At 44.7% G+C, this 14,032-nt stretch overlaps 1 protein-coding gene across 4 annotated transcripts in view; it reads left to right on the top strand.

Moving 5' to 3' along the window:
• CHD2 (chromodomain helicase DNA binding protein 2) overlaps positions 1–13,016 on the top strand; it is an 89,734-nt gene extending 76,718 nt beyond the window's left edge. For all 4 annotated transcript variants that reach the window (XM_060755633.2, XM_060755632.2, XM_060755636.2 and 1 more), the window contains 9 exons: positions 3,509–3,631; positions 5,156–5,281; positions 5,591–5,731; positions 7,201–7,335; positions 7,638–7,816; positions 7,908–8,007; positions 8,795–9,011; positions 9,157–9,406; positions 9,788–13,016. In XM_060755633.2, the coding sequence (XP_060611616.2) occupies positions 3,509–3,631; positions 5,156–5,281; positions 5,591–5,731; positions 7,201–7,335; positions 7,638–7,816; positions 7,908–8,007; positions 8,795–9,011; positions 9,157–9,406; positions 9,788–10,121 (1,605 nt within the window). In that variant the 3' untranslated portion in view covers positions 10,122–13,016. The remainder of the gene's footprint in view (positions 1–3,508; positions 3,632–5,155; positions 5,282–5,590; positions 5,732–7,200; positions 7,336–7,637; positions 7,817–7,907; positions 8,008–8,794; positions 9,012–9,156; positions 9,407–9,787) is intronic.
• Positions 13,017–14,032: the final 1,016 nt, after the last annotated feature.

Below are 14,032 nucleotides of genomic sequence, written 5' to 3'. Positions count from 1 at the left end.
GTTGTAGGTTTTTCTGGGTTATATGGCCATGTTCTAGAGGCATTTTCTCCTCACATTTTGCCTGCATCTATGGCAAGCATCCTCAGAGGTAGTGAGGATGCTTGCCATAGATGCAGGTGAAATGTCTGGAGAAAATGCCTCTAAAACATGGCCATATAACCCGGAAAAACCTACAACAACCCAGTGATTCCGGCCATGAAAGCCTTTGACAGTACAAAATCACTGAATATCTTAAACAAAGAAATAAGAAGATTTTGATCTAGCAAATAGAAATTGGACCATAGAAAAAGGAAGACAGAAAGAAGGGAGGGTAAGAAGTTAATAAGAAGGAGAAGAGGAAGAAGGGGAAGCATGAAGAAAAGAATAGAAAAAGACATCAGGAAGACACCAGGAAGTCAAATCATATGCTTGTCTATTTATGTTATTTTATTTTATTAGTATTATTATATATATGCATATATGTACACTTATATACAGATATATAATTTTCATTTTTTGTTACTTTATCCTTTTGTGTGTCTTTATTTCTTTTGTGGATGTCTTGTTTTTAAATTAAAACTTCGAATAAAGAGTATTTTAAAAAGCAGTAGACTGGTGAATTGTTTTGAAACTTGGCAGGGCTGCAGTTGTAAATGCAGTCTACAACTGAAATAGGTTCCATGCAGATAGGCCTTAAAATGACTGAGAATTGAGCCTTTCAAGTTTCCCGTTGTAGCCAGTGGGCCGAATCTCTGCCGAATGAAGATGAAAACACCCTTCCCCTTTCGGTTAACTGTCTGGTAAACAAAATGAGGGGTCAGATGGAAACAGACCTGAGGAGAAGATGGGACAATGCTGACAGGGGATAGAGAAAAAACAGAGCTACTTAATGCCTTCTTTACCTCAATCTTCTCACAAAAAGAAAGTCATCTTCAACCTCAGCAAGATGGAGTGGATGAGGGATTAGAGGACATCCAACCCCAAATTGGGAAACAAGTCGTCCAGGAATACTTGGCCGCTCTTAATGAGTTCAAGTCCCCAGGGCCAGATCAACTACACCCAAGAGTACTGAAGGAACTAGCGGAAGTCATTCCGGAACCATTGGCAACCATCTTTGAGAGTTCTTGGAGAACGGGAGAAGTTCCAGCAGATTGGAGGAGGGCCAATGTGGACAAAATCTTCAAGAAGGGAAAAAAGGATGATCAAACAATTACCATCCCGTCAGCCTCACATCGATACCAGGCAAGATTCTGGAAAAGATTGTTAAGGAAGTGGTCTGCAAAGACTTAGAAACAAATGCGGTCATTGCTAATAGTCAACATGGATTTATCAGAAACAAGTCCATGCCAGACTAATCTGATCTCTTTTTTCAATAGAGCTACAAGCTGGGTAGATGCGGGGAATGCCGTGGATGTAGCGTACCTGGATTTCAGGAAGGCCTTCAACAAGGTCCCCCATGACCTTCTGGCAAGGAAACTAGTCCAATGTGGGCAAGGCAAAACTATGGTTAGGAGGAACTGTAATTGGTTAAATGGATGAACCCAGAGGGTGATTCTCCCTAAGGCTTCCTCTTCATCCTGGAAAGAAGTGACAAGCGGAGTGCCGCAGGGTTCCGTCCTGGGCCCGGTCCTGTTCAACATCTTTATTAATGACTTAGATGAAGGGTTAGAAGGCAGGATCATCAAGTTTGCAGACGACACCAAATTGGGAGAGATAGCCAATACTCCAGAGGACAGGAGCAGGATTCAAAACGATCTTGACAGATTAGAGAGATGGGCCAAAACTAACAAAATGAAGTTCAACAGTGACAAATGCAAGATACTCCACTTTGGCAGGAAAAACGAAATGCCAAGATACAGAATGGGGGATGCCTGGCTCGAGAGCAGTACGTGTGAAAAAGATCTTGGAGTTCTCGTGGATAACAATTTAAAATGAGCCAACAATGTGATGTAGCAGCAAAAAAAGCTAATGGGATTTTGGCCTGCATCAATAGGAGCATAGTGTCTAGATCTAGGGAAGTCATGCTACCCCTCTATTCCACCTTGGTTAGACCACACCTGGAATACTGTGTCCAATTCTGGGCACCACAATTGAAGAGAGATATTGACAAGCTGGAATGTGCCCAGAACAGGGCGACTAAAATGATCAAGGGTATGAAGAAAAAGCCCTATGAGGAGTGGCTTAAAGAACTGGGCATGTTTAGCCTGAAGAAGAGATGGCTGAGAGGAGACATGATAGCCATGTATAAATACGTGAGAGGAAGTCACAGGGAGGAGGGTGCAAGCTTGTTTTCTGCTTCCCTGGAGACTAGGATGCGGAACAATGGCTTCAAACTACAAGAAAGGAGATTCTATCTGAATATTAGGAAGAACTTCCTGACTGTGAGAGTCATTCAGCAGTTGAACTCTCTGCCTCGGAGTGTGGTGGGGACTCCTTCTTTGGAAGCTTTTAAACAGAGGCTGGATGGCCATCTGTCAGGGGTGCTTTGAATGCAATATTCGTGCTTCTTGGCAGGGGGTTGGACTGGATGGCCCATGACGTCTCTTCCAACTCTAGGATTCTATGATTCTATGACTACTATCAGGTCCTCTTAGAACAGTGTAACCAGCAAAGCAATGGTCACTCTTTGAACTCCAATTAGTCAGAACCAACCCACATGATGTTTGGCTGTGCTGACTACAAATTGGGGCCTGGTATCCCAATACATCTTCCAAGTCTAGTTGGGAACACCTTAAACTAGAGAGGCTTTGACCCATATGGATCAATGGATCATTGACCCATAGGGAGTATTTCCCCATTTGATTAGCCTTCAGGAGACAGTCCTCTTATGACTTGCCTCTTTGGGACTTCCTCTCAATGGAAAACAGAGCCATTGGATCTTTGCTTGCCTTGCTATGGGGTAAAAAGGGGGTATTTAATCTACGAACCCACACGCTCGCTCCGGTCATCTGGGGAGGCCCTGCTCGTGATCCCACCCACATCGCAAGCGCGCTTGGTGGGGACACGGGACAGGGCCTTCTCTGTGGCGGCCCCCCGACTTTGGAATGCCCTTCCAAAAGATCTTCGACAGGCCCCTACTTTAGCAGCTTTCAGAAAGAACCTAAAAACCTGGCTGTTCCGATGTGCCTTCTCAGATTAGGAATCCCCCATCCCAAGTCCTACAAGCACTTTAGTATAATTAATATTCTGCACACCACATTATTTAATCCTACGTTCCTCCTGCCATTCCAGCATTTTTAACCCTGTACCCCTTTGCACTGGCCGGCCCAATTTTAAGGTGTCTTGATGTATTGCTATTGTTGTTATTTGCTTAATTATTTGATATGCTTTGTTGTTATTTGCTTAATTATTTGATTTGCCTTGTTTATTGTTGTGTTATGTTTTATTGTATTGTGTTCTGAGGCTTCGGCCTGTGTAAGCCGCATCGAGTCCTCTGGGAGATGCTAGCGGGGTACAAATAAAGTTAATAATAATAATAATAATAATAATAATAATAATAATAATAATACTTTATCTTTTCTTTCGAAAGATCTTGCCAGTTGAGACGGACAAAAAGCCACAGGGCAAGCAGCTCCAGGCCCGGACTGACTATTTGCTGAAACTGCTCAAGAAAGATATGGAGAAAAAGGATACAGTGAAAGAGATGGAGGAGGTCAGTCCTGCTGCAAACAAAGAGGAGAAGCCAAGAGGCTGCTTTCCTGCTGCCTGATTGGTTTTTATTGAAATCTTCAGATCCTACCTTATATCCACACTATGTAACAACATTTGAAAAGAAATTCTGTTTCTGTTTGAAAGTGTTACTCCTGTTTAACTGTGCAACATTGAAAGTTATACTCCAGAAACTTTGTTTTTGTGGCTGCCACAAACTAAGTTGAATTGGTTGAAACTCAGTGAGATATTCATTGAAAAACTAAAGCATAGTAGAAATAATAATAATAATAATAATAATAATAATAATAATAATAATAATAATAATAGGCTGTGAGTTTTCTAGGCTGTCTGGCCATGTTCCAAAAGCCTTCTCTCACCCATATCTATGGCAGGCATCCTCAGAGCTTGTGAGGTCTGTTGGAAAGTAGTCAAGTGGGATATACACACACACACACACACACACACACACATACACATACACACACACACACATACATACATACATACACATATACACACACACACACACACATACACTCACTCTCACTCTCTCTCTCACACACACACACAACAGATTACAACAGATCTGCTATTGATTGTGCAAAACTTAGGGTGCCTTATGCACTATAGAATTAATGCATTTGGACACCACTTCAACTGCCATGGCTCAAAGCTATGGAATCATAGTTTGGTGAAGCACTAGCCCTCTCTCAAAGAAGGAAACTACTTTGTGAGACTACAACTCCTATAATCCATAGCATTGCTTGATGGCCACTAAAGTGATGTTAAGCTGCATTAATTCTACAGTATAGATGCACCCTGAGTTAACCCTTTTGATCTGATGATATGGGTGAGCACAACATATTAGCATTATGATTATCTTCATATTTAGGGAATCGCTTCTCACATTGGGTTGTTGTAGGTTTTTTCGGGCTATATGGTCATGTTCTAGGGGCATTCTCTCCTGACGTTTCGCCTGCATCTATGGCAAGCATCCTCAGAGGTAGTGAGGTCTGTTGGAAGTAGGAAAATGGGCTTATATATCTGTGGAATGACCAGGGTGAGACAAAGGACTCTTGTCTGTTGGAGCTAGGTGTGAATGTTTCAGCTGACCGCCTTGATTAGCATTTGATGGCCTGGCAGTGCCTTTTTTCTGTTTGAGGCAGGTGTGAATGTTGCAGTTGGACACCTTGATTAGCAGCTTCAAAGCCTGGCTGATTGCTGCCTGGGGGGATCCTTTGTTGAGAGCTATTAGGTGGCCCTGATTGTTTCCTGTCTGGAATTCTCCTGGTTTTTTTGAGTGTTGCTCTTTATTTACTGTCCTGATTTTAGAGTTTTTTAAATACTGGGATGCTGGATCACTCTCACAACCACCATTTCAGACTATGCAGAGAAGCCATTGAAATTCACAAGAAGCATGTGGACAATTTCAACAGAAAGGAGGAAACTGTGAAAATGAACAAAATCTGGTGATATTCCCACCTGAATGGGATGCTTCCTTAGTCTTACTTCTTCCCTCCCATAGGTCAAGGTGAGAAAGCGGAAGCCCCGTGCAAAGAAGGACACCAAGTCTCCCAAAGGCAGGGATGAGCAGAGGAATGAAGCCTCTCCTGGGCATTCGGACAACCATTCGGAAGAAGGCGAGGTCAAGGTAAAACCCAGCCTCCAGCTCTGGCTTCTCTGAATCGTCCTAGAAAAGACTCCAGCTTATGAAGAGCTTCTACCAGGCAGTTGTAGATAATAAGGATATAGTTGGACCCATGGTCTTACTTAGTATCATGTGGCATCTAGTGAGAGGAAGAAGATGACCACAGAGTAGATCGATACAATGTCATTGTAGTGGTTTAATGTCGCTTTGTTATGGGATTTATCATGGAGCAAGAAGCTTAGAAAGGAGTACTGCATTTCCTTAAATCATAATTGTAATATTACCTGGGGTCCTTCCTTCTTCTTCTTCCAGGAGGATGGGCGGGATAAGAGTCCTGCAAAGAAGAAGCTGAAGAAGAAAGAGAGCAAGGAGAACAAAGACAAAGCGGCAGCCCTCAAGAAAGAAAAGGAGGGCGAGAAGGAGAGAAAGAAGGCCAAGGACAAAAAAGAGAAGGTATTGTGTCCAGTTGACATAGAATCAAAACGTAGGAAAAGCTACCGTATATACTTGAGTATAAGCCGAGTTTTTCAGCACATTTTTTAGGCTGAAAAACAACCTCTCAGCTTATATTCGGATCAGCTTATACTCAAGTATATATGTTTTTTTTGTGTCAGGAGTGACTTAAGAAACTTCATATATGCACACACATATGTGCACGCACGCACGCATGCACGCACACACACACATATACACACACACTGTACATAAGAGGCCCCCTTCCCATAGGTCAAGGTGAGAAACCAGAAGCCCCGTGCAGTGGGTTAAACAGCAGAGCTATTGAACTTGCTGACCTAAAGGTTGACAGTTCGAATCCAGGGAGTGGAGCGAGCTCCCGCTGTTAGCCCCAGCTTCTGCCAACCTACCAGTTCGAAAACATGCAAATGTGAGTAGATCAATATGTACTGCCTTGACGGGAAGGTAATGGCACTCCATGCAGTCATGTCAGTAGCCACATGAGTTTGGAGCCATCTACAGATAACGTCAGCTCTTCAGCTTAGAAATGGAGATGGGCACCACTCCCCAGAGTCAGACTTAATGTCAGGGGAAACCTTTACCTTTACTATACTGTATATACAACCATTTTATTGGTATCTATTTTTATTTTTATTTTTGAAACTGACCAGTAGCTGCCTCATTTCCCACCCTGGGCTTATACTCAAGTCAATACGTTTTCCCAGTTTTTTATGGTCAAATTTGGTTCCTCAGCTTATATTTGGGTCATCTTATACTCGAATATACATGGTACTTTTGAATGACAGCTCCCATAATCTCCCAGCCTGCTACTATGTGTCAAAAGCGGTTTCAAAGCTCTGCACAGAGCTGCTTTTGCTTGGCATTGGGGTTACCAAACCTTCATTGCTGGATGGTCCTTTCTGGACTTTGAAGTGGTATATTCACAATCATAAGGATTGGGGAATTATTATTATTATTATTATTATTATTATTATTATTATTATTACTTTTAAACAGCACAGCACACATGCATATTAGGTCCAAGTGGGATTCGTCTCTGCATATTGGGCTTTTCCCAAGGTCATAGGATATTAGAGGTATTTTCGTAGAATGTGCGCAGCTCCAAGAAGTACTTCCTTCTGCAGCCTGTGGGTTGATGTTCTGTCCAAATTAAGGCTTTTCAAGTGCTTTTCAAGGTTTCTTGGGGTGTCTCCATAAGCGCCTACCATTATTGGTACCACTGTTGTTCTCTTTTTAATATTATTATTATTATTATTATTATTATTATTATTATTACCCTGCTTTCTCTTCCCTGAAGGGGACTTCTTCATTTATTTTTTAATAGAATGGGAATTCCACCAAGCAGAGTTAAGGCTCCTTCTTCTTCACTTTCCTTGTATCGGCTTGAAATTGGGTCATGTCCCCAGTTTTACTTTTGAGCTCACTGGCATTGTTTTCTTCTTTTGCAGCCGAAAGGCAGTGAGTCCAAATTGGGAAAGAAAGTCAAGCGGTCTCAGGGCCCTGTCCACATTACAGCCGGGAGTGAGCCCGTCCCTATCGGTGAAGATGAAGAGGATGACTTGGACCAGGAGACCTTCAGCATAGTAGGTTTTCCTCTCACTAAATATGGATGGCGAGGGGAAACAAGTGGAAGGGGCTGATTTCCCACATCTTGGGGTTTAAAGACATGGAAGAATTTCAGACTTGTGCTGCCTTCTGACTTTAACCATTTAAGGCTCCTTGTCCCATGGGCTAGACACTGTTCCAGTATCCAATTTCCTTTTCTTTTAAAAGGAAATTGCAGTGGAAGAGCAAGGTTGGAAAATAACCCCGACTCCTTCCATCCCACTCTTGGCCACCATGCGGCTATGATGTAGCGTTGTTCTCTATTTGCTCCCCTTTTCAGTGCAAAGAGAGGATGCGGCCTGTCAAGAAAGCTCTGAAGCAGCTGGACAAACCGGACCGAGGGCTCTCGGTTCAGGAACAGTTGGAGCACACCCGCAGCTGCCTGCTGAAGATTGGCGACCGCATCTCCGAGTGCTTGAAAGAGTATTCCGACCAGGAGCACACCAAGCTCTGGAGAAGGTAAGCTAGGTCTTCCATCACTGGGCTCAAGGGACATGAAAGGGGAACCCCGGCGAGCATGGAGGGAAAACATTCCCTTTCTTTTCCCCAGGAACCTGTGGATCTTTGTGTCCAAGTTCACGGAATTTGATGCGAGGAAGCTGCACAAGCTGTACAAGATGGCGCACAAGAAGCGGTCCCAGGATGAGGAGGTGAGGTGGAGTTATCTATGCAGGGAAGGGTGCCACGGGCCTTGGGGACTCTTGCAGATGAGCAACAAAGGTGCAAGACTTCTGCATATAGAGAAACAAGTAGGCGAGCCCAGAGGCAAGAAATGTGTCCTCTAGGAAAAGATCCAGACATTCGTTTAGCTGGAACAGGTTTTGTCATTTGGGACTCTTTAAAGGCTGGTGTTTAAGGCAAGGGCAGATGGAGCCTCCGATCCAAGCTCTAGTCTGAAAATATTGATTTTCTCTCCAGTAATTCAGGTTTTTGGATAGCTCCTGCAAAGTTGAGATGAGAACTCAAAATTGCCACAGACAGATGATTAGATAGATAGATAGTCATTAGACCAGCAGTCTGTTTATCAGTTAATTAACTGATTAAGACAGTGTTTACAGGGCGTATTCTTTAGTTCCAACTTTAAAGAACTATCCCAGGGACTTAACTGTATCCCCTAGGATGCAACTCCTCTGAAAGTTCCTCGAAAGTTCAGTTAAGAGCATGTATGGGAAAACTTGGACCCTCCAGGTGTTTTGGATTTCAACTTCCACATACTGGCTGTTAGGAATTGTGAGAGTTGAAGTCCAAAACACCTGGAAGGCCAAAGTTTGCCCACGCCTGGTTTAGAGCCTCAAGTGGTTTTACTGTCTCAAAGGGGGGGGGGGGGAGAGATAGAGACACCATGAACTGTGGCTCAGGTAGTTTGGTAAGAGCCCAGAAACCTTTTTTGGCTAGGTCACTGTCATGTTTGTCACCAACTCCTCCTTTTACTCTCAGTTGGAGCAGCAGAAGAAAGAAGATGCCACGGGAGGCAAGAAGATGTTCCGCCCAGAGCCCTCTGGGTCCAACTGGGATTCCGTGATGTCTTCCGTGCCCCACGCCACTCCTCCTCCTCCTCCGAAGGTCCACCATCCACTGCCCCATCCTTCCCAGATGCACGGGCACCAGCGCGACAACTATAACCACCCAAATAAAAGGCACTTCAGTAATTCGGGTAAGTGACCAAACAAAAGCTGGCACAACATGAGACAGCAAAAGCCAACTAACTCCTTCTCTTTGGCTCTAAATACATAATCAACAAGTTGCTTGCTCCCTAAGCCCTGGGCTCTACCTGAGAGCGTCCCTTTCCTTTCCTGCAGACCGAAGCGACTGGCAGCGGGACCGCAAGTTCAACTACGGCGGCAACGCCAACCAAGGATGGGGTGGAGAACGACACCATCCATACGATCAGCACTGGTACAAAGAGCAGCACTATGGAGACCGCCGCCCCCGTGGGGACCCTCATCGCAGCTCGGGGAGCTACCGGCCAAACAACCCCTCCCGCAAGCGGCCCTATGAGCAGTACAACAGTGACCGGGACCACCGGGGCCACCGCGACTACTATGACCGGTGAGCATTAATGGCTGTTGTATTCAGGATTCAGCAGTCAACAAAGTTTGTATGTCCTCCACTCCAAGAGCTTGGGGAAGTTACTTTTTAAGGCACACACACACACACACAACTACTCTACCTCACATAGTGAGGCCTTCTCACAGACTGAGATCTTTCTCCCACTGAGGTTTAGCTCAGACTGAACTGCTACTAAGCTACAGGCACACCTACTTATATAGAGCGGTAGCATTTCCTGAGTCATTGCATTCATTTAACCCTTTCAGTGCTTGACTCACATTTTTATAATTATAAATGCCTAGTTAATTTTTAATATTTCTGACAATGTTCTTGTGTGCCTTCTTCTGATACCTCTCTGCGGTTGTCTCTTGTCTCGTCCAGGCACCACCACGATTCCAAGCGGCGAAGAACTGAAGAGTTCCGTTCCCAGAATTATCACCAGCAAGAGTTCAGGCGGATGTCTGACCACCGGCCCCCCGTCGGCTACCATGGCCAGGGGCCTTCAGACCACTACCGCCCTTTCCACCCAGAGAAGCCCAGTGATTATAAGCAGATGTTCTCTGCTCCTCACTCCCAGCTCTCAGATCCTCGCTCCCCGCCTTCACAGAAGTCCCCACATGATGCCAAGTCTCCCATGGATCACCGATCCCCCCTGGATAGGTCTTTAGATCAGAAGAGCAATCCTGAATATAATTGGAGCAGCCGGAAAACATAAGAACCCGGAGTTGAGATGTTGCCAGAGGGAGAACTACCTCTGAGCTCACTTGTTCTGCGGCAAGCAGCAGTGCCCACTGGTTCAATATGCCCAGGACCAGAGACTATGAATGTGCTGCTCTTGGCTCCGTGTTTCTGAAGGGGAGCAACACCAGAGCTGGACGCGGTTGGGGCATCTGGATTTCATCCCACACTGGCTGGATGTTGGGCATTGGCTTCTCGGCCTGCCCCTGGGGCCCATTGAGAAGGAAAGGCTCCCCCGAGTGCTGGTTTTTGTTTTTGAATGTTGAGAAGGCTGACTTGGACTCCCATGAATATTTCATGTGGCTTGGACGGGTGACTTCTGAGGACACGGATGGAGCGGAAAGCAGAAAGTTGAGGGAGTCTGTCAAGATTGAAGGTGCAACTGGAGACAGAAGGGGCATCAAGTGGCTCCCTGAAAGAGATTTGAAGCCAAAGAAGTGGAAGGAAAGGCAGAGCAGGAAGGAGACGCAGCTGCCTTGAAAGATCCCACTGTCGGCTTGAGAGACTTTTTGTTGATAGGACTTCTCTTTTGGTTTGTGATGCCTCCCAAAAGGAAAAAAAGACATGGGGACACTGCCCCACCACACTCCCCAAACCTATTGTTTTCTTTCCTGCATTTTTCTCTCACCCCCTTCATATCAATTTCTCAGAAGAACCAAGTACAAGAATAGGTTTTATTGAGATTGACAGAAACCTTCTGAATTTTGGGGACCTGTCTGGACATGCCAAAAAAGACACCTCCACCCCCTTCTTCCCCTCTTTACTCTTCCATATAGAGATGAAGGACTGGGCACCAGCGATGGGCCTCAATGGGGCATCATTGGCATTTCTTGCTGGTGGTTCTTTTGCCCTTGCGTTTCTTCCTCTCGGACTCTTGAAAAGAGCATTGCGTCTGGCACAGACTTTTTTGCACAGGGAAATAAATGCCCTTCGAGGATCGCACAGACTTATTTGCAGAGGGAAATAAATGCCCTTCAAGGAACGGAGCAGAGCTTGTGTTTGATGCTTTGCGTTTGTGCGAATCACAAGATGCCCGCCCTTATGCTTCATGTTGGGAAACGGAAAGCACTTCTTCACCCTTCGAAGGGACAATGTGAGCAGCAGATGGACATGCCATTTTGTATGGTGACGCAACAAAGCCAAAGTTGTGCATTTGGTGAATCCTTGGAGCAATAGCTACTCCATAAACTTTTTCTCAAGTAGCAACTCCAAAGGATCATTGCTGGCCATTCATGGGGAGTCAGGAATCTCCTCTTTGGAACTCCAGTCCCAGGTTTTGGTAAATATCCAAAGAGGAAGCTCACCAAGCTGTTCCAAAGTGTTCTGTCAACAACCAGCTATGGATTGAGGCTGATGGGTTGGCTTGGGAGAAGCCCTAGATTTGTTGCGGTTGCGGTTTTCCTGCGAAACGAGAGACAATCTCTGCTCCACATCCAACACACACTTATGCACTTTATGCCCAATGGGCAGGAGCTGGGACCATTTGATTAGGCTGCTTCCAAAAGGCTTAAGTGTTGGATGGACCTGCAAAGGAGAAGGTGTGCAAACTTTTGAGTGCTTTGCCCTCGGCGTTTGGAAGGGTTTCAGGGTTGACGCATGGGATTGCACATTCCAGGAACCACGTTTCGCCGCATTTCGCTGAACTGTGTTGGTAGAAAAGACACTGTGGTATTTCCTTTGAAGGTCCTTTCATTTTCACATAGGGCAGTTGTTGATTTTTTTAAAAAAATGTCAATTTCTTACACATTGCCCTGAATTTAAACTGTGAAGGCAGGGACAGAGAAAGAGACTCTGCACTTTGTAAAGAATGTGTTCGTTTGAACATTTCTCCTGCCATTCTGAGTCATGAAATGTCACTACAATGATGAACTTTGTATTCCCGTGCCATAATGTTGCCGTTCGCAAGAGGATAGATACAAAAATGGTTGCTTTTGTAAAGAAAACCTTACATTTAAAACAGTCCTAAAAAGTATTATGGGGAAGGAATTTTGCCCCAAATGGAAGGAGGTTTCCAAGTTGTGCACAAATCAAGAGAGAGGGGTGTGTTTTGGAGAAAGACTCTGTATGTCTTTGGGAAGGAAGAAATTCACCTGTGGCTTTTCTCCTCCCCAAATATGGCATGTTACCTAAAGGGCAGGGGAATATTTATTGGGTTTTGTACTTTTATACAGACAGGGAAAGACACATGAGAAAAATGTCTATCTATAGTGTTTCCATACCATTAATTCTAGACCAACCTTGGGAGAGAAAAATAAATAGCAATGGGAAGTCCATACCACTAGAGGAGGAGGAGAAGGCGGCAGGAAAGTAGAGGGAAGCCCTGACATGTTTCCAAAGTTACTTATTTTGGCTTTCCTCCTCTTTCCAACTACTCAAACATCTTGGGGTAAGCTGACCTTTCCTTTTCTGCTGTTTTGCCAAGAGCAGACTTAAACACGCACTGTTTGCAATGAGCCAAAAGTCAGGGAAGAGCTTTGGACTGTTGACCAGTTGAGATGGAGTCTCCATAAATTTGGAAGTAGAAAATAACGTGTGGCCCCCAGCTTTCCTCCGCATAGCAGTCCTGTCCTCTATTATCTATTTCCCCCATCCAATGTCCGGAGCTTGGGAGAACATTGGCTCATTAAAACTATGGACTTATTGGAGGGGAAACAAACAAACAAACAAGCCAGTCCCGTCGCCGAAACAAACAAAACAAAAACAGTCATTCATATTAATTTATATTTGTGTCAACGCTTTGCCAGTGTCCGAGTGATTTCTGATGTAAATAAGTTGTTTATAAAGTATGTATTAAAAAGTTTTTTCTTACGCTGTAAAACAGGTTTACTTTGGATTCTTCTATATTAAAATGTGAGTTGGATGTTTTCACAAACCTCTCGTGCCCTTTGTATTGTTTGTTGCAGTTTGGGATGTTGGCTGACATGTTCATTTGGCGCTCACTGGAAGGGTGAGGCAAATGTGCTGTTTTAGCTCATTGTGGGGCAAATAGTTGGTAAAAATGTTGAAAAACAATGGTCTTAAGACAGACTTCATTCAAGATCTCCTTCCAGACTAAAGTGCAGCCATTGATACCAACTTTTTGAATGTGATTTTCCAATCAAAGTGGAATTATAATGCTATAATTGTATAGTCTTATAAGAGACCGAGACTGTATCTCCACTGCCATATAAAATCTGGATTATCTGCTTTGAACTGGATTATATGGCAGTGTAGACTCATATAATTCAGTTCAGCACAGTGGGTTAAACTGACAGCTGCAGAAAATCTTGCCGGCTGGAAGGTTGGCAGTTCAAGCCACAGGTCGGGGTTTTTGTTTGTTGTCATGTCAGGAGTGACTTGAGAAACTGCAAGTTGCTTCTGGTATGAGAGAATTGGCCACCTGCAAGGACATTGCCCAGGGGACGCCCGGATGATTTCTGATGTTTTTATCATCCTTGTGGGAGGCTTCTCTCATGTCCCCGTATGAGGAGCTGGAGCTGATAGAGAGAGCTCATTTGCCTCTCCCCAGATTCAAACCTGCAACCTGTCGGTCTTCAGTCCTGCCGGCACAGGGGTTTAACCCACTGCGCCACCGGGGGCTCCACAGGTCGGGGTGAGCTCCCGCCATCAGCCCTAGCTTCTGCTTACCTAGGTTTTCCCCTGACATTAAGTAAAGGTTTTCCCCTGATATTAAGTCCAGTCATGTCCAACTCTGGGGGTTGGTGTTCATCTTCATGTCTAAGCCAAAGAGCCGGCGTTGTCCATAGGTACCTCCAAGGTCATGTGGCTGGCATGACTGCTTGGAGTGCCATCTGCATACCTAGCAGTTTGAAAACAGTAATGTGAGCAGATCAATAGGCACCACTTTGACGGGGAGGTAAAAAGGTGGCCATTCAGACATGCCAGCAA

Source organism: Anolis sagrei, chromosome 9 (genome assembly GCF_037176765.1).
Source record: "Anolis sagrei isolate rAnoSag1 chromosome 9, rAnoSag1.mat, whole genome shotgun sequence".
Classification (NCBI taxonomy): domain Eukaryota; kingdom Metazoa; phylum Chordata; class Lepidosauria; order Squamata; family Dactyloidae; genus Anolis; species Anolis sagrei.
Note: the sequence above shows the minus strand (reverse complement) of the source record. Positions and strands in the feature narration are given on the sequence as shown.